This window comes from Ostrea edulis, chromosome 5 (genome assembly GCF_947568905.1).
Source record: "Ostrea edulis chromosome 5, xbOstEdul1.1, whole genome shotgun sequence".
Lineage (NCBI taxonomy): Eukaryota > Metazoa > Mollusca > Bivalvia > Ostreida > Ostreidae > Ostrea > Ostrea edulis.
The window spans coordinates 77,000,440-77,021,609 of NC_079168.1; the positions used below are offsets into that span (position 1 = coordinate 77,000,440).

The 21,170-nt window shown below is 36.6% G+C and overlaps 1 protein-coding gene and 1 long non-coding RNA gene across 2 annotated transcripts; one reads left to right on the forward strand and one right to left on the reverse strand.

Moving 5' to 3' along the window:
- Positions 1 to 2,497: 2,497 nt before the first annotated feature.
- On the reverse strand, positions 2,498 to 5,857 carry LOC125650099 (XK-related protein 6-like). The gene is made up of 3 exons (XM_048878068.2): positions 5,076 to 5,857; positions 4,589 to 4,806; positions 2,498 to 4,449 (listed from the first exon to the last, which is right to left on the reverse strand). The coding sequence occupies exons 1-3, from the start codon at positions 5,855 to 5,857 to the stop codon at positions 3,758 to 3,760; spliced, it is 1,692 nt and encodes a 563-aa protein (XP_048734025.2). The 3' UTR covers positions 2,498 to 3,757.
- Positions 5,858 to 5,913: 56 nt separating this feature from the next.
- Positions 5,914 to 9,789, forward strand: LOC130055059 (uncharacterized). Its single transcript, XR_008803281.1, has 2 exons — positions 5,914 to 6,054; positions 7,368 to 9,789. It is a non-coding gene; the product is annotated as an uncharacterized LOC130055059 (long non-coding RNA).
- Positions 9,790 to 21,170: the final 11,381 nt, after the last annotated feature.

Sequence of the window (21,170 nt, forward strand, 5' to 3'; positions counted from 1 at the left end):
TGTAGATAACCGGTCTATAGGGATAGTGATAACTGTAGATAACCGGTCTATAGGGATAATGATAGGTGTAGATAACCGGTCTATAGGGATAGTGATAGCTGCAAATAACCGGTCTATAGGGAAAATGATAGCTGTAAATAACCGGTCTATAGGGATAATGATAGCTGTAGATAACCAGTCTATAGCGATAATGATAGGTGTATGTAAACGGTCTATAGGGATAGGTGTAGATAACCAGTCAATAGGGATAGTGATAGCTGTAGATAACCGGTCTATAGGGATAATGATAGCTGTAGATAACCGGTCTATAGGGATAATGATAGCTGTAAATAACCGGTCTATAGGGATAGTGATAGCTGCAAATAACCGGTCTATAGGGATAATGATAGCTGTAGATAACCGGTCTATAGGGATAGTGATAGCTGCAGATCCGCAGCTAGAATTATGATGGCAAATGACATGTATATCGATCTTCTGCTGTCTGTACCTTACAAAAATAAGTCCCGAAAGAAACATTAACATTATGCAGTGACCTTGACCTTACTCATTTGGCATAATCATCCAAAGTTATGATGCATTGCTCTTTGTGTCAAGCGAGTTATTCAAACTTTTTTAACCAGTGATTTTGAACATGGCCAAATGAACTTGATCGAGTTTATGTCAGTATTTCTGTGCTTTATGCAGACTTCTGTTTTTTCTTCAACTTAAAATCGTCGTCCAGACAGTTATTTCTAATGTTAGTAACGCCCTGGCCTTGGTTTATCAACAACATTTTCGATACATATGAGCTAATGACCCTTCATTACAAAGTTATGACCATGACACACAAGTTTTTGTTTGCAATGGATATCATAACAAGGCACTTCCTTTGTTGGCTAGATGTTCAGGGTAAGACGGGAACATACACCCCACCCCCCAGTCCCCTTCCAAATTTATCATGTAATGTTTTTTATATTGAAGCAAACATCATTTTTGTTCTTGAGATTTTCAAATTTAGTACTTTTTTTTCATAGGTGTAAATGCGATTTTCTAGCTCATAGGTATACAAATAATTTTTACGGAATATATTTTGGTGGACTTCGAGTTCCAAAGCATAAAAATTCATAAACAGTGTTGTGCTAAAAACTTATCTGTAAAACGTTTTACTGTCATCAGAAACAATTGACATTTAAAAAATCCTAGTTTATGGACATAAAAAACAACGACTATACAGCGTTATCTTTCTTGCGAAAATACGTATTGTGATTACAGACACATTTATAGGTGCAGCTATTAATATACGTATTGTGATTACAGACAAATTTAGGTGCAGCTATTAAAATACGTATTGTGATTACAGACAAATTTAGGTGCAGCTATTGATATACGTATTATGATTACAGACATATTTAGGTGCAGCTATTAATATACGTATTGTGATTACAGACACATCTATAGGTGCAGCTATTGATATACGTATTGTGATTACAGACATATTTAGGTGCAGCTATTAAAATACGTATTGTAATTACAGACACATATATAGGTGCAGCTATTAATATACATGTACGTAATTTGATTACAGACACATTTATAGGTGCAGCTATTAATATACGTATTGTGATTACAGACATATTTAGGTGCAGCTATTAATATACGTATTGTGATTACAGACACATTTAGGTGCAGCTATTAAAATATGTATTGTGATTACAAACACCTTTAGATTAATTGATTGAATATTATTTAATGTGCCTCTCGAGAATATTTCACTCATATGGAGAAGTCACCACTGTCGGTGAAGGCTACAAAATTTAGGCCTATGCTCGGTGCTTATGGCCTTTGAGCAGGGAGGGATATTTATCGTGCCACATCTGCTGTGACACGGGGCCTCGGTTTTTGCGGTCTCATCCGAAGGACCGCCCCATTTAGTCGCCTTCTACGACAAACAAGGGGATACTGAGGACCTATTCTAACCCGAGTCTCCATGGGATTAAACACATTTAGGTGTAGCTTTAATAATACGTATTGTGATTGCAGACACATTTAGGTGCAGCTATTAATATACGTATTGTGATTACAAACACATCTATAAGTGCAGCTATTAATATACGTATTGTGATTACAAACACATCTATAAGTGCAGCTATTAATATACGTATTGTGATTACAGACATATTTAGGTGCAGCTATTAATATACGTATTGTGATTACAGACACATCTATAGGTGCAGCTATTAAAATACATATTGTGATTACAGACACATTTAGGTGCAGCTATTAATATACGTATTGTGATTACATAGTAATTTAGGTGCAGCTTTTAAAAAACCAAACTGCTAAAATAAGCCAAAATTACCACCCTGCGAAAAAAATAATGGCTATACCGTAATGATGATGATAGTAATATATATATTTGATATAATTAATCAAAACTGAAATCGAAATAATCGACATATTAAAATGCACTGTCTATTTTCATAACAAAGCTTTAATAAGAATGAAAACCACACATTAATCATTTGTTTCTATAGTTTAATTAAAGCAAGAATGCTGCACACATTTGGTTTACAGCAAGTTTCTTTGAGACCAGTGTAGCGACGCTATTAATGTTAACCTTCACATCTATATACATGCATCCTTAAAACAGTGCAATGCAGTGCCATACACGAGTCAAATTTCACGTTTTACGATAAGTTTCATCTTAAAAAATATCCTTTGTCATATAATATGTGTACGGCATTTTAGGGGGGGGGGGGGACACTGAGATCATATACTGCAGGTCTGTGTGTTGTTAATGGTGTAAAAGTTAGTATTGAATCTTGATAAGTTTATAAAAATGATTTAGAAAAGTGGATATTTTCAATGAATTATATTGTACATGTAAAATGAATAAAAGTTGACTCATTTATGACACTATGCTGTATACAGTATGACTGTAGATACTTTAACATTGCATCAGAATCATCACGGGGAAGTTTGGCTATACTGAGTCCCTAAAGAACCACCATCATAATGCTCGACTATATAACATACTATACAACCTTGAACAATAATCAATAACAAAACAACAGTAAAAACATCTTACACATTAAACAGTAATGCATTATAGTAAAATACAACATTAAATTAAAATGTAAAATGCAAGGCCAATCAACTAAACCAAAATAATCGATGCTGTAAGAAATATCTGTACATAGTAAAGAATAAATCCAAAAATGTAAAATTAAATGAATAATTATGCCCACACAAATGCATGTCTTTACAAGAAGCAAATCTTCATACAACAAGATCAGTGCAGGTTATGGAAAACATCGAGAAAAATATTTATATATATCAATTTTTTCATACATATACACAACTGTACTAAATAAATTTCACGGAAATCTAATGGGATTTTTTTAAGGGTTTCTGTTTTATAAATATTAGAATGCAGAATGCAAGAATTAGTAACGATTCAAGGGGAAAATCCATTGCATATACTTGTTTTAGTAGTAAAGTTTTTTATTTCACAACTCTTTACAAGTGCCCACTGTCCTCACACATTGTATATCATACAAAGTCCAGTAACTCTCCTTTCGTTTCCTTTCTCCTTTTTCACTTCATCTCTTATTCTCGACATCCAATATCTTAACTTGGTACATAATTTGATTCCTAGTTCTGTCAGATATGATGCCCAGTTTTACTTCTTTGGAGGAAATCGTACCATACATTAGCAGTTAAAATGCACTTGCATGTAAATTATTATGCTGACTGATTAAATGAAAAATATCCTGTCTCATTTTGGCAGACATGGGCAGTTAAGCTTAATCCTCGGGGCAATGACCCTCCTTTTGCCAGCTGTCTGAGGATGGAAAAGGAAGTAAAATATTGCTGTGCAAACCACGTGACCTATAATTCCTATTGGAGCTACGACAAGCACGTAACAGTCAGGTGGCGGGAGTCTGTCGTCTGCTAACCAAATGATCACCGCCACCATCAGCATATTCTCGGCATAATAAACCACGTAATAAATGAAAGTTAAATATCTGGTTTTTCCTTCTTTCAGATTGATGAAAGAAAACAAGCCAATGAATCCGAGAACCAGTAAGAAGGCATGCTGAAGTATAGGTACGCCACACCCAGGCTTTCGTGGCTCCGCGTGGTTCTCCGCGTGTTGTGTGTTACCTTTTTCCACCTCTTCTACTGGGTCTTCGCAGATTCCCGCCAATTCCGCCTTCATAAATCGGTACAAAAGCGTGACAAAAATGACGTGCCCCGTTGCTAGAATGAAGGACCAAGGCTTGAAATAAGCTGCACATAGACCAAGTAATATATAGCGTGGACCCAGCTCAAACATTCGCCAGAGAAGATAGAACAGGGAGGACACGTAGTCCACGTTTTGTTTACTTTTCTGGGCTTTCCTGTTGGCTCTGTAGTATGTTGTGATGATTAGTGACGTTGAAAACCAAGAGGACATCAAAGAGGACACTGAAAATGTACATACAGTAAAATAAGGTTATGCTACAAGTTTTATGCATTTTGTTATCAATGATATTACAAAGCCTAGAATCTTGAATCAGAACATCACTGAACCAGGAGTAAATTCTTATCTGATGATTGGACTTACGGATCGGAAAGTCCGTGACGTAATTTTGACTGTCGGCTGCAATGAAGATCTGTAGTAAGAGCTGAAGGGCGGACTCCAAAAACCCGTCGATGAGACCGAGTATCGTGGCGTCTCGCTTTTCTTCTGTGGCTCGTTTCCTTAGTGCCCGTGCTTCGGTCGCTTTGCCTTTCTTCTCCAAGCGCAAGCTATGCGCCACACAATAAATGTACTCGCCTTGCCTGAAGCGAGAAAAAAGCTTGAATAATTCTACAACAAATATCACATTAAATATTCCTGAAAACGAAAGATAAAGATGCAACATGTAAAGGTTTCATTCATTTTAATTTTTTTTCCCATGCTTTATTTTTAGACATTTACAATTACAATAATTACATCTACATAGATGAAAAGGTTTCATTCATAGTTTTGAATGAACTGTTCCCAGTCAAAACGAATTGCAAGTTTCTAACAAACTCATGACGCCAGACTGCTTGCATTCATCACTTACCTCCATAGTCGGCCAAGCTGAAGAAACGAAAGTACAATTCGGGAATAGTACAACGTTTTAGCGTGTTCATATTCATTCCTAACATCCCTCCTGAAGTACATTTTGTACCAAATGACGGAGATCACTCCCGAGATAAAGGACGGCACCACAATGAACCCAGCCGTTAGGTATAGATGTGTCAGTCTCTGCTCGTTGTAGTAGAACACCAGCAGGCGGATGTCGGTTCCGTAATCAATAGCGAATGTGAAAAATCCAATGAACGCCAAAACAATGTCCTTTATATGAAACCTTGGTGGCCAGTCGGGTTTGTCTGAAGGTTTGTATTTGATCGTAAGACAACAGAGACTTTTATTATCATCGTCCTCCACTTCAATGTCGTCGTCTGTACTTTCTTTCTTTTCAGTGGATTCGGCGATTAGGGGCTTATTAGCCCCATCCTCTTCTCCCTGCTGTCCGGTGTATGAGGGTTTGTCTGGTACAGTTTCTTTTGTTTTGTCCGGATTTTTGTTTTCACCATTTTTCAATTTGTCTAATGCTTTTCCGTCGTCTATTTCAGGTAATAATGTGTCGCTTTTCACCATGGGTGTCTCCTCGACCGAATAAAGCCGTCTAGCCATAGCTGCCTTGGCGGGGTCTTTAGCGATTTCAGACTGACCTTTATATCGGACGCTATCTTTTAGCGGACTGTCCATAAAACCTGGAGGAAGTGCCTGAACTAGTTCTTTCATATGTTCTTCCTCCATCTTTTCTTTACCTAGCGTCAGGGCTTCTTTGTCTCCCATCTTTAAAAGCGAAAATGAAACATAGGGGTTTATTCTCCACCTGGAAATCCCATTGACTCAGACGCGTAATTTTACCTGTGTGTGTATGGAGGCACGCTTTTACCATAAAATCATTGATGCAGAACAGTTGGGATAAAACCAAAACGTACAAATAACCTCTGGCATACTGATTATCTTCGTCATTGACATTTTATTTTGTAAGTGAAATTATTCATCTTGCTTAGTATGCGGTTTTCTATATTTCTCTTTAAAAGTTCCAATTAATTTAACGTACGTTTAAGGTATTTCATACTTTGCCTGGGTTACCCACTGTCTATTTATATCCCGAACATCCACCAGTAAACAGGAAACAGCAGGCAGATAATGTCTCTTAAGTAGATTAAAAATAGAAATGGGCATGCTAGAGAACTGGGGGTATTATATACACGTTTTAATTCAAATTGATTTATTATTTTTCGTAAATCAAAAAGTATTTTCAGAAACTTTACTCTAATAAAGGATTAAGTGCGACCGTCCAATATTCCAGATTTTACATACTGTAGTTTATTAATTGTACGCGTTACAAATAAATAAATGACATCGCGCCGCACAGTCAATAGACAGGGTAGAGGTGTAAATCCACCAGCGGTTAACATCAAATTTTTTTTTTTACAGCTATGGAGTGAGACGATTTAGGTTTCCGTTTTCATTTCATGTTTCACTTTCGGTTTCGCATATTGCACCTCTCTCTAACGAGGTGTGAAATGCATTGTTCGCTTACCTTTATTTAGGTAACGGGCAGTAGGTCCATCATTGATCGTGTTTTCTGAACTGAGGTCATATCTGACCATTCCATCAACATAATCGGTCATTATATACAATTTCACATCCTCATTCAGGTCCTTATAAACAGATCGGCACGTTCACCGACATGTATGTGCCGTACACTCAAAAATCTACAACTGTTGTGAAATTTAAAAAAAAAAACAACTATCAATCACGCATGCTGAACGTGACTATTAAACTTTGCTGCATACATTAATTAGTTAAACACGTTAACAGTGTTGTTTTTACTCTAACAGCGGTATGTTGATGAAACAAGAGGGATTGAATGGTTTTGACGTATGAATTCTTATATGAGAAGAAATCATACCCCGATCCTTTTACATGCAATCTTATCTGCAGACTCGATCATATATATTGTCCCCAGCATTCCCATCAATGATCACTTTAATCTTCCCGTACCGAAGACCTAACCTTTCATAATGTTTTATTGACTACTTTTTATCCAGTAGAATTGTATTATTCTAAAGAATATTGATATTTCTAAAATCTCCAGCTCTTCTCCTAATATCTCGGACATCAAAGTAATGTGCATCTCTCTCTCTCTCTCTCTCTCTCTCTCTCTCTCTCTCTCATGAATATGTATTGGGAATCTTAATAAGAAATAATAAAGATATTAAAGGTATTGTAATTGAAGGTGAAGAATATAAACTATTCCAATATGCTGACGACACCTCTATAATTTCAGATGGGTCACCGGAATCAATGAATGGTATCTGAAGGGAGCTAGATTTTTTTGCAAACATTTCTGGATTTAAAAAAACCTTTTCAAAAACAAACATGGTGTGGATAGGGAGCAACAAATTTTCAAAAGATGTATTTCACCACTCTAGATGGAAATTAAACTGGAACAATACAAGCTTTGAAATGCTAGGAATTAAATTCTCTGTAAACCTCTGGGAAATGATTGATAATAACTACATTCCAAAGCTATCGACCATTCAAAAATTAATAGATCAGTGGAAAAGAAGGAAACTAACACCACTTGGCAGATTATCAATTATTAAATCATTACTTATCCCTAAACTTAACCACTTAATACTAACCCTACCCAACCCTGGGCAGGAATACTTAAAAAAAATTGAGATTGAGCTGTATAAATTTCTTTGAGGAGATAGTACACATAAAATTAAGAAAAACACGGTTGTCCAAGATTATAGATTTGGAGGTTTAAAAATGACTGATTATACTGAGTTCACAGTGGCCTTAAAATCATTATGGATTAGAAAATTATTTCATGCTGACTCCAAATGAATAAAACTTCTAGAGTCCACTCTTCAAATGAAAGTATCGGAGTTACTGCAAAAAGGGTCTGACTTTATTTCCAATATATCAAAAAGAATAAATAATGTGTTTTGGAAAGATGTTTTCTTAAGCTGGGTAAAAATAATCAATATCAACAGTCAGATTGACTCTTATATTCTAAATGAACACATATGGTTTAATCCCAAAGTAAAGATAGATAATACATCCATCTTCCTGATACATTATTACAATGCAGGATTTGTTTTCATCAAAGATCTTGATAGTAACGGAAATTTCTTAAGATTACAAGATATGCTTAAGTTAAACATAAAAACTAACTTTGTTGAATATGCTGGACTTGAAAAAGCAGTATTAACCGAGTTTCCTAACCACTTTGGAAAAAAATTAATAGGACCAACCCTCCCAAAGTCTATCATGCTCTTCTATAAAAACAGTAAAGGATGTAAAGATATATACAATATTCTTTTGCACACAAAAAGAGAGACAATTACTTCTGTAAAAAAAAAATGGAAAGAAAATGAGTACAATTTTGTTGAAAGTAATTGGAATAAGATTTTTGAACTTCCCTCCAAAGCTACACAAGAGTCAAAATTGCATTGGCTGCAATTTCAGATAGTCCATAGAATACTCCCTACTAACAAGTATTTATTCCAACTGAAAATTAAAGACTCTCCAATGTGCAGCTTTTGTGGTGTTCATATCGAAACATTAGAACATTTTTTTTTTCGATTGCATACAAATAAAGGAGCTATGGTGTGATGTTGAACAATGGATTTTAGAACAGTTTCATATCCCTGTAAATTTTGACAAGCTCACTGTACTATTAGGTAAATACTGTAATAGACATATGTATAAAGTTCAAAACTTGATTTTGCTTAGATCTATAGTAAAACAATATGTTTTTTCTTGTAAATGTCAAAAGAGTCCGCAAGTACATATATCTGCGATTGGAAAAATAGTTACAGACAGAATTGTGGTTGAGAAGTACTTGCTGCTACAAAACTGTAGATATGATGAATATGAAACTCACTGGCAGAGAATATGTGAAAATCTATGTTAGTAATTAGGTCTATTTGTACTTTTTCATCAAATAGGTTTGTGCTTCTTTTTGTGTTTGATCAATAGATATATTATATCTAGACCTATTATACTTATCAAAATCTGTTACCAAGAAACTAATACCTTATGTACCTCTCTCTCTCTCTCTCTCTCTCTCTCTCTCTCTCTCTCTCTCTCTCTCTCTCTCTCTCTCTCTCTCCTGAAAAAGACTTTTACATCATACATATACTTACATAAAAGAATAAGGTAAATATGAAATGTAGACAGTATTAGAGTTAATATTAATGAGTTCGTATTTTAAAATGAATTTAATATGTTGTGAAAATATCCATGTAACCTATCTCCCATATGTATGCAACAGTGTATGTATGAAGTGAAAATTTTGTAAATAAAAACATTATTTAAAAAAAAAGTAATGTGCAGCACGCCTGCCTCTCTCTCTCTCTCTCTCTCTCTGTCTGCCTCTCTCCCCCCCCCTCTCTCTCTCTCATGAATATGTATGTGTGTTTTTATTTGCTACGTAAAATTTAAGTGGAGGATACCAAAAATATATAGCACAACAATAAGCACGTGTATGAAACACGTGATCGACTGTATACTGTCTCTTTTACAAAGTATTACGAAATGACATCGTTTAATAATAATTTTAGGCAGCATTGTCATCATATTTATGTATTGCTTTTTATTTGTCGGATTTGTTAATCTATTTAACACATCCTTTTGTACATAAGTTAAAATACTCTTGTCATTTATTTCCTCAATAAATGACCATTCTAATTCCTGACGAAGGTGTTACGATTCATTCTTATAATGGGGCGATATTTGTGTCAAACGGAGCATCACCCTATCAGCTATACATATAATAATTTCCTGTATCACCCTATCAGCTATACATATAATAATTTCCTGTATCATAATATCTTATACAATTCCGAGTGTGCACATTTTGCGTAATGAGCGTGGATTCCTTTATCATTATTGTTATTTTTAAACAATCCAATCTTATATTGTCAGCCTAAGATAAATTGTCATGTTTTTGTTTAAACTGACTAAATATGTCAAACCTCGTAGCACATACAACTGGTGGCGATGTGTTCAGAACCACAGTAAGCATTGGATGTCAAAAACAAAACAATGAATGATTACTAATCATGTAACAGTGAGTTTGCAACTAACCACCTGGAGAGCAGGGTGTTACAATGACCTAAATGATAAATGACGCTTCAAACTTGAAAATCTGGACTAATTTATATACCTTTTCACCGTGTGAAAACTCCTGTTTCTCCTTCAGTGGCCCCAATTGAATTAATAAATCTTGAAGAAGTCCAAAGTGTACACTTTACGACAAGCTGAAGTTAAACAGTTATTCTCCATTCACAACAAGACACATACTTGAAATACCATATTCTTTTAAACAGAAAATCCTTTTTGATAAATCTTACAACAAAAAAACACACCAAACTTTAACAATGTACAATACCTCTAGTATTTAATTTCCGGGCACACACATTGTACAACGCCTCTAGTTGTTAATCTCTGGTCACATACACAGTGCAACTGAGAAGAGGCCTCTTGGCGGCGAACATAATTGCAGATGATTCAGATGTCTGAAAGGTTGAGGTCGCAAAATAGTTAGGCCTACGTTCATTGCTGTCTAACTGATAATGTATTGGGGGGGGGTGTCTATGGGAGACCGCGTAACATCGTAGGTCTCTTAGTTGGCTCTTAACACTTGCCAAGAGAACAGGTTATAAATGTCTCCACTAATGATGGCTACAAGGTGCAAAAAGGTTACATAAGAATAAATAAAAGATCAGATTTACAATTAGCATATCTCTGATATGCCCCAATATTTTTCAGAGAGCTACCGTTCTGCAGCTAATTTACAATTAAATACAACCTGTCGTTTTATTGAAGGCTGACTGACGTGTTTCATACGTTAGGTCGTTCTTTCCATATTGCTTTTGACTACGTATTACTCAATTTACCTGATCAAGATAGAGGGCTCACGGCGGATTTGACCGGTTAACAGGGGATGATTACTCTTCCTAGACAATTGATCCCACTTTCTGGTATGTACAGGGGGTCTGTGTTTGCCCTTCTCTTAATTTTATATTTTTTGTAGGATTTATGAGATTGACCACTGATCGTTATTTTCATTTTATACAGTCCTAGCCTTTTACACTATATTACTTCGGGCTAGCTATGCTGGTTACAGACATTGAACCTCATGGATGGGATTGTTAAAATCTTAAATAGTAATCACATGATATTACAAAGAATCTTTCTATTCTTAGTTTAAAGAAATGAATACGGTATTTTGAATAACGAATCGGTGAATACTTTAAAACACCTCGGAGACTATCAACTGTTATTGGTCGTTAATAATGAATAGCGAATTACTTTCTACCTAACTTCAGGTTACCCACTTCCACTACTTGATTGCTCAGTTTTTCATCATATTTTCAGAATGTTCATGTCAAGAAAAGAAAATCATGGTACTATTTTCCCAGTAATGATACACATAGTACCTAAAAGGAATCTCCGTATCCTCATTTCTCCGAAGTCTCGGCATTCATCTCGCTGCCATCGTTACTTTGAACTGGATATAGAGCACGTGCACATGCCTCGCCCACGAACAAAATTATCCTTATCATATTACATAAATATCTTACAATTAACGTGGGCGACAGCAGTAAAGCATTTTAACGCCGGTTTGATACAGTTTGCTGAGGTTAACCAGGGGCGGATCCAGGAATTGTGGTTACGGGGGGCGCCACTTTATGAGGCAGTGGGTCCAGGGCGAAGCCCTGGTGGGGGTCCAGGGGGCGAAGCTCCTGGATTTTATAGATTTTATGGGGCTTGAAATATTTCTCCTATTAAGTCATTTGTACTATTTTCTATCATTTTAATAAGGTGAAATTAATAAAATGATACAAATTTCAAGGGGTTTTTGGAAAAAAATTAGGTTCTCCCAATAAAGTAATTCAAGAAATCAAAGGATTTTGTCATTTACTTCTCCGGGAGTGGAAGAAATTATTGCTTCTTTTATCGTTTAGTACATTTTCCGAAACAAGATACCGCGATTTACCTTAAATTTGAAAATTTTAGGGGGGGGGGGGGGGGGACAATACTAAGCTTCAATTTAAATGTCCTGTGGAAAATTTGTGAATTTCCTGTTGTGACTTTGCAAAATTTTCCTTTCGTTCCAAAGTTTTTATATGTCCATATTGAGATAACGATTCGGCCAATAATACTCTCCTTCTATGAAAATAAAATGTATCTTTCTCACACATCTGGTAGTTATGTTATTGCATGAAATTTTCCCCGCATAGAATCCCCCGCCGGAAAGAAAAACAGACTCGGGTCAGATTTTCTTCTATAGGAGGAGCAGGTTCCTGTTTAGAATTTTCCCCCATGCATAAAGTCAGTATATATTTCCCCATAGCGGCAAACCCGTCCTGAGCTAGAATCTCTCGCATATAATATTATTTATTTATATAACGCCTTATATGACCATAAAGAACCACTCTAAAGCGCTGCACACAATAAAAATGATACAGCATGTTATAAAAGTAGTAAAAGGAAATTACAATAGCATTATGACAGACACTATCAAAACAATGCTAGCAAAAGATCAATAATGTGAAGTAAAATTACTAAAATTTAAAACATGCTGTGCATTAAGAAAGTTTCACGCCGTACAATCAAATGATATAGAATACAATAGTTGAAATAAATATACAAATATACACTTGAAAATGTCATGTTAAAACTGATGGTAAAGAAACCACAAAGATTTAACCATCTATGATACTGATAATATGCAAGTCCAAAAAGATGTGGTTTTAAATATTTTTTAAAAGTGTTTAAATTCTGACAACGGCGGAGGGTATCAGGTAGAGAATTCCAGAGTGTAGCTGCTGCCACATCCAAGCGCCTGTTTCCATATGTGGAGGTTTGACATCTAGGTCTAACTAATGTCAGTGAATTTTCAGATCTTAGGGAACGATTTGGTTGGTAAACAGTGGTCACCTCTTCCAAGTATTTTGGTGCCATTTTATGAATCACCTTATATGTGTAGAGGAAAATTTTGTATTGGCTGCGCCTGTCAATAGGAAGCCAATGTAAAGAAATCAGCACTGGAGTTATGCGATCACATCTCTTGGTACGAGTGATGATTCATGCTGCCATATTCTGTATCCTCTGCAGTTTTGCCAGGTCGGTTGTGTTAATACCGGAAAGAAGAGCATTGGCGTAGTCGAGCCGAGATGTCACGAGGGCACATACTAAGGTAATGTACTGTACATTAAACTTTGTTATTAAAGCAATTTTGACTTGCCTTGGAATTAGTTTTGAACAGTATCATCCAAATCAATGACATGGTTATGAATAAGACGCGTGGCTACCCAGACAGACGGACGGAAGGACAGACAGACGTGACGTACCAAGAATAGAGACACTAACAAACGAATGGCTAAGTGCAGGGATCGGTATCCTCAAATTTCTGCAAATGATAGATGAACGAATGACGGAATGCGGTAGCTGTCTCAAAGTCACAAAAAATTAATCCTAGTACTTATGTAACGTTTCCTCCAGAGTAGCAGCTCTTATCATCCTCAGTGTCTTTACAAAACTACACAGCACTTGTTTTTGGAGCCTTTCTTGTCATGGCGGCGCTTTGATTTTCTTTCTTCCTTTGTCCCCGTCTTTCGTCCAGTGGATTTAACAGAAGCGTCGACCTCGTCACCAGCTGTGACTTCCTCACAAGAGAGCTTCCGTCTTGCCATCGCTGCATCAACCTCGTCCATTGTAGCATGAATCAATTCTCTTGTGTAAGAACATGCATGTTGAATGGAATGTTCAAGTTATTATTGCTTTTGACATAAAACGCATAAGAAGATAAAAAAGCGACATGTTTACTCCTGAAATACCTGTGCACAGAATGTAATTTAAGTGCAAGGTTTTTAAATACTGCACCGACCGTGTCGTGTCTTTTTCGTGGAATTGTGATATAGAAGTATTAACTGTATGTGACTTTGTCACCGTGTATCACGGGGGATGGAGGGGGGAGGGAAGAGCTCTAAATCCGCCACTGTTGACATTATTTCATTCAACAACATTTCGCAGAGGTGAAATTCATTCGAACAAGGAACAAAACAATGAATAGTCGAATTGAATAGAGCTTGGTACATTAGTTTAAACTGGGATTTTTTTTTCAAGAAGAACATGATGATATTGAAAAAAGAAGTGCATATTGATTCCTCTCATACAAAGCTTAGCGCATTAAATCGAGGTGCGTACGAGGGACAACGTTTGCTGCTTCAACCCTAACGTTGTGTATTTCTGCAATTGTTGGATTAGCAAGTTGCTGTACAGTGAAAAAGTAAGGTGTTTTTTTTTTTTTTACAATACGCTGTACAGCAAGTAACCATTTGCCGTACACTGGACCTGAATTAATATTGTAATTTCTATCATAGATTCAACGATTATGGACAAAAACTTATTTCAATGTACACATTGTGCCATATTCAATAAAATTGTATACGAGTCACAGAGGACGACCCCTCCGTTTTACAGGTACCAAGCGCTTAATTTCAAGATATAAAACCAAATCCACATCCTTTCGTGTAAGTCATAAGTCATTTACAGTAAGTCTATACATCGTTGAAAAATTCCATCAAGCGGGTAGCATCAGCAAATGTATAAAAAGTGGTTTAAAAAGAAGTAATTCCCATCTTGGTGTGTTATTATTTCAAACATCCTCGCTCCGACTGGTAGCAATATCTGGTGTCGGTGATTGGGGAAAAACTTTTCCCTCTTACTGTATTTGTATTTTAAAAGATTTGTAAGTAATTTACGGTCTATCAAAGTTCACAAAAAGCGCCTAATGCTTCTTTACTGCCGAGCTCTCTTCTATAACATACCGTGTTACTGCAAAACAAGTGTCTCACCATCTTTCTATTCGATCCTGAACATGTTCTAAAAATAGAACATCTAGAACCTTGTCTAGGTCACTGGTGGCAATCAAGTACAATGCATTACGCAACAGTATGGTGTATATACATGTATATGGCTTTTTTTAATAAATCAGCTACAAGGCTACTTTGAATACTTGCAGTCACAGTCAATGCATATGTTTTATGCTTCGCACAGCAAGACCTTAAAATCCATCTACTTATCAGATTGTACTTTAGACGATAGGAACGGGGGATAATAAGCAAAAAAGGGATTAGAAAACATGTTTTACCATTAGTTAACACCTACAATGCGACGTACGTCTGAAACCAAGCAGTTTTTGTTCCAGCAAAATTTCGTATTTTACATCATAAAAATTTTCTGTAAATTTTTATGAACTTTATTAAATGGAGCCAGGTATTCTAATACTGAAAAGTAATACGTTTCTTTTATATTTTGGAAAAAGTTTAGCACTACTAAATAAATGTATTTGAAACATCTAGTTAAGATTCATATGCAGTTATATTCTAAAAAGTTTCAACATGGTCCCTATCAGTTTCTTTTTTTTAACTTAACATTTAAGAATATAGAGATGTTTATGAAAATTGAAGATAAAGGAGTCTCATAAATTCCATAAAGAATACAAAATTAAGAGTAAGGCAAACACAGACCCCGGACACACCAGAGGTGGGATCAGGTGTCTAAGAAGAGTAAGCACCCCCTGTTAACCGGTCACATCCGACGTGAGCCCTCTATCTTTATCAGGTCAACAGAGTAATCGGCCTAATAATTAGTATGAAACACGCCAGGCAGCAATCGACCTAACAATAGGTTGTATTTGCAAATAAGATCATTATAAAGCGAAATGCTGACTTCTAACGATACTGTTGAAAGCCCGGTAACATTCACTTATTTGTCATTAGCTTATCTCGATTTAGAAATTGATTATCCGCATTGCGTTCTCTTGGGTATGGAATCAGTTGAGAGACATAAATACCATACATATGCAGGTGATAATGTAGTACGAAATATCTGACGTTTTCCTGGCTTTTTATGATGTTGATATTTACCGTGTCAATATCAAAATCATAAAAAGCCTGGAAAATGTCAGATATTTCGGACTAGTGATAATGGAATATTGCTACATAAATGTGGGAAGTGGACGATGGAGAAGCTGAAGTCATCCCGTTTGACATACAGTTGAGCTGTCAGTTACAGAGTACCCGGAGGAAACCCACCTGTCCGAGCGGGCGACCACTGCTGATCACGCGGGTCAAACTTGGATCGCAGCCGTGAGAAGCGGGAGCGCTACCCCGACACCCTTTTACATGTATTTGTAATTATACTTTGGAAAGTTTCAAGTAAGATATATATTTGAAGTTGAAAAGTTCACCAACATTTCAACTGCAAAAATGGCACAACTGTTTACTGATATCAAAAGAGATTATTAAAACTGTATGACCCGATGTTCATGTATTATTTTTGTACATAATTACTTTAAAGCAGATTAATTACTTAATAAAGTTATTAACTTTCCCTTAATTACATGCTTGAAAACATCTGCATGTAAAAGAAAACAGTGAGAATATTATTTAGACAGTAAATATACTGTGGTACATATACAATTATACAGTGTTAGATTTCTATAATTAGACCCACGCGCGTCAGGGGAATCCCAACATCCCAACTCACGTCGGGTGTGACCGGTCGACAGGGGATGCTTACTCCTCCTAGGTACCTGATCCCACCTCTGGTGTGTCCAGGGGTCCGTGTTTGCTCAACTATCTATTTCGTATTGCTTGTCGGAGTTATGAGATTGATCACTGTTCGTTATCTTCACCTTTCATGATGTATTAACTCATACGCAACTGTCTAGTTTTAAGGCTGAAAGAACGTAAAACAACGAATTACTAAGAGGTATTTGATATTTTTATTTCTATTAAACTTATGGCACGGTACTGTTGTAACAAAATACACAGCTTTACACAGATAAGACCACCAATGATCTTAAAGTTTGAACTGGTCATGTGACTGTCACTTGAAATGGCAGAGTGACGCGGTTATTTGTAAACATCGATTTAAAATCAAATAATTTTGGTTAGAACAGGCGAAATAATGTATGATATGTCATACAGCCTCATAACTACATACGTACGATGATTTAATAACGTTTTTACGAGATGGGAAAAAATATTTTAATTCGGACCATACAGCTTTAATATATATTGTTGTTATATTTGTTAGATTACAAATCTTTCGTAACTCTTTCTCGCTCAGGAGCAAACATCCTGAAGTAAAATATAAAATACCAAGCCGATTATCACCAGATTTGACCAGAAATTGTTTCCACAAAATTTTCTATAGACTTTCTGAAGCGAACATCCTTAAGTTGTAGCACCCGGAGGATCCCAGGTCCTAGGTTCGAATTCCAACGGCAGCGTCAAACCTTAGACGTTTAAAATAGATAAGTGATAGTTCTGTCCAGCATAAGAAATGACAACCAGGGTGTTTCGGATGAGGCCGATGTATCACGTCACAGGACATGATGGCAAAATGAATAACCCTCAATGTAGATCAATATGTGACACTTCACCAACAGCTAATGACATCTCAATATTTGTGAAAGATTCTCGTAAAACAATTCAACACATCAATTTGATGATCATATAGCAAAAGTTTCGTGTACATCCCTCTTTTTATGCAAAATAAAGCGAAACAATTGAAACTGATTATGTCTTCACAATCAGAACACGAGTCTGCTATTGATGAATAAGATAAACACAAACTGACATCAGAGCAATGCACAACAGATACCATGTGGATACTAAAACTAAGTAATTCATGATCAAATCATTGTCAGTTGAACAGATTGTTTAGTATTACTTTTGTAAACACTGTTGTAGCGGACAGTATAAGAGAAAACTTATACTGCCTCGCTAGAGAGCTAGCTTTTCTAGTGATGTAGTAGAGTCTCTCTCGTGATCACGCAAGTTAAGCACCGGCGAGCGTGACCAGCACTTGTCTGGGTGACCGCTACACGTTACAAATTAGTGGCAGCGTAGTGACTCTGGTGTTGGCGGAAGGCCTGCTTCAGGTAGAGTGTATTCGGAGCTTTGGGTACGGACGTGGATTCACCCGGGGACGACGAATGCCGTTACTGAGCAGGTGCCAAACACTCAGAGAAGACTCACGCTAAGCTTCGGGACGAAGTTTCCCCGAGTGCATGGTGGAAGTGTAGCAGAAAGTATAAGAGAGAACTTATATGCCTCGTTAGAGAACTAGCTTTTCTAGTGATGTGGTAGAGTGTCTCTCTTGATCACGCAAGTTAAGCACCGGCGAGCGTGATCAGCACTTGGCTGGGTGAGCGCTACATGTTACGCTATCAATATCATAACACAAGCGGGTAAAACGAAACGATGTCGAATGAACGTATAGGATACAATGTTTAACAATACAACTTAGTATAAATCTTGCTGCGCAGTATTATTCCTCTGACGTCACAGTTTTACGAGCTCTTCACTGTTTCCGGTTACCCTCCTTTGCACTACGGCTACCCCCTTCTGGTGTTGGTCCTTCACTAATTTTGTTCCCTTTTTCTCTCGGTCCTACGGCGTGTTTAGACACGTCATTGTCTACTTCGTCTCCATTGCTACACTCTCTCTTCTCTACAGACATCTGACGTCTTGCCATCCCTGCATCAACTTCGTCCATTTTCAATAAAACTGCTGTTAGTAATCCTCGAAATAGGTGTTTCTAGTCATTCAATGTTTGTCGTCGCTATACGCATAAGCAATAATTCTCAGGTAAAAATATCTCTGTTGCGAGTTCTTGTTATGCGGTCAATTTAAATCGAGAATATATGTGCATATTTATTTTCAACGGAACAATGTTTAGAATTCGCATACATTCCCTGAATGCACATGTGTACCGTGTACTTAACAATTACGCTATTGTGCATGATTTGGGTAATTGTTTTCCTTAATCAATTCAACTGAAACTGCCGTCACCATCCCATTACCATTGACTACACATATGGTTATCAAGATAGTGAATTGATTGGATTTAATTGAATTATTGCTCTCTCATTAAATTAAGGATATGTTCTTCTTCTTGCGGTGCACACTAATTTAGCAATTCTTCATTCAGGTTTTGGTATTTATTAAACATGTCAATTCATTATATCATTATGTTCAACATTAATTGTCCCGTGGGGATCCGGGTTAGAATAAATCTTCAGTACCCCTTGTTTGTCGTAAGAGGCGACTAAATGGGGCGGCCCTTCGGATGAGACCGTAAAAGCCAAAGTCCCGTGTCACAACATGTGTGACACGATAAAGATCCCTCCCTGCTCAAAGGCCATAAGCACTGAGCATAGGCCTAAATTTTACAGCCCTTCACCGGCAGTGGTGACGTCTCCAGTGGGACGTTAGACAACATTCAATTAATCAACGTTTTTAACATTAACTAATGATATTGGTTGAGTTATGATTAAATATATTCTTATATTAGCGTATGATATGTCTTCTAAGTAAATATTGATAGAATTCTCTCACAGTAATCCGATTATCATTTCCTTCCAATTTTAACACTTGCTTACTAATAGATGCAAATAGATATCATGGGTGAAAGGGATTTTGCTCTTTTACATGCCTCTTTACTGAAAGCAGCAGCAAAAAGCTGGCAAGCCTTGCAGCTCAATGTATCTTTAAGATACGCTAGTTGCAAGAAAGACTACACCTATGATCTGAGTGTAATGAGGTCCGATATATTGCCCAGAGATGGTAATCTGGACAAAATTGCCAAGACGCTTTATCCAGAAGATGGCCCAGTAGATATTTGTCCTGTGAAAGTGTACGGGGATGGCAATTGCTTCTATAGGACCCTCTCTAAAGCCATTTTTTGGTCATGAAGAGAGACATATCGAACTTCGTGTCATGGCCGTATTAGAACTTGTAAAAAAAAATCGAGAAAGTATGCGTCACAGGCAACTTACGACAAGATGTGTTCTCATCCCACAAATGTACAATATGTTGTGGAGACGTCACTATCGGACAGATCACTTGTACCGGGGAATTTTCTCAAGTCGATTCAGAATGAAACTCTAAATTCAATAAAATCAGGGGAATATTGTTCTTTGATTCATTTTTTCGCAGCGGCAAATGCCCTGAATCATCCAATAAAAGGTACGTCAGGGTTCCCCCATCTACATCATGTGGTCACACACTGAAAATAGCAACCCAAACAATTGGTCACCAAATCATTTTGTGGTTTGTTTCCCAGTTTTACCTACTGAATCCAGTGAAATGAAGGAGTCTGCCCATAAAAAGTAAAAACTTTGTATTGATTCAGATAATACCCCGGAAATTACCATGGACTCACAAAATGAAAAGACGGATATTAAATCTGATGACAATGAATTTATTAAGACAACAGAACATGATAAAGATAAAACATCTTTTGACGATTCGGATTTTTCTGATCTTGGTAAAATTGTAACAGGTGCAATAAAGTTGAACACAATGTCCTCAGCTGAAAAGATAAGTTATATTCAGAATCAACCCTTGCCAGACGATGTCGCCAAGTTAAAAACAGGTCGTGCTCAAACAACGAATACGGGTGAACTCAAAAAGACTTTATCATTTCAATCTTCTTGGATAAATCAGTTTTCATGGTTGACCTTCAGCAAACTGTTAAATGGCGGTCTGTGTAAGTTTTGTGTCATGTTCCCTCAGTCAGATGTCCAACATCAAAATACATTTGTTACGCAACCTTTTACTGCGTATAAGAAAGCCCTTGGAAAAACATCTGCCCTTTTAAAGCATCAAAATTCAGAACACCACAAGAGTGCCAAATCTGCTTATCACACAACCAAGATGACATCCGAAGTGCCATTTTCGTCTCTTCCGTATAAACTCAATCAGCAAAATCAGGCACAGTATCAGCACAACATAAAGTTGCTTGAGAAAATAGTAGATGCGATCATTCTTTGTGGGAAACAAAATATTCCTCTCCGAGGACACAGAGATGATACCACAAGTGATTCCTCAAATAAAGGTAATTTCCTGGCAATATTACAGCCGTTGGCAAAACATGATGAACAGCTCTGGTCTCATCTACAAAAAGCAAAAAAGAATGCCTTATATACCAGCAAAACCATTCAGAATGAGGTTATCCAACTCATTGGAAATCACACCACAGGTAAAATTTT

Excerpts from the sequence above, each read along its gene's own strand:
- LOC125650099 (XM_048878068.2), bottom strand. The coding sequence starts at position 5,857 with ATGGGAGACAAAGAAGCCCTGACGCTAGGTAAAGAAAAGATGGAGGAA. Across the intron at positions 4,807-5,075 it reads CAGCTTGGCCGACTATGGAG|GCAAGGCGAGTACATTTATT; the intron begins GTAAGTGATGAA and ends TTCTCGCTTCAG. Across the intron at positions 4,450-4,588 it reads CGTCACGGACTTTCCGATCC|TGTCCTCTTTGATGTCCTCT; the intron begins GTAAGTCCAATC and ends GTACATTTTCAG.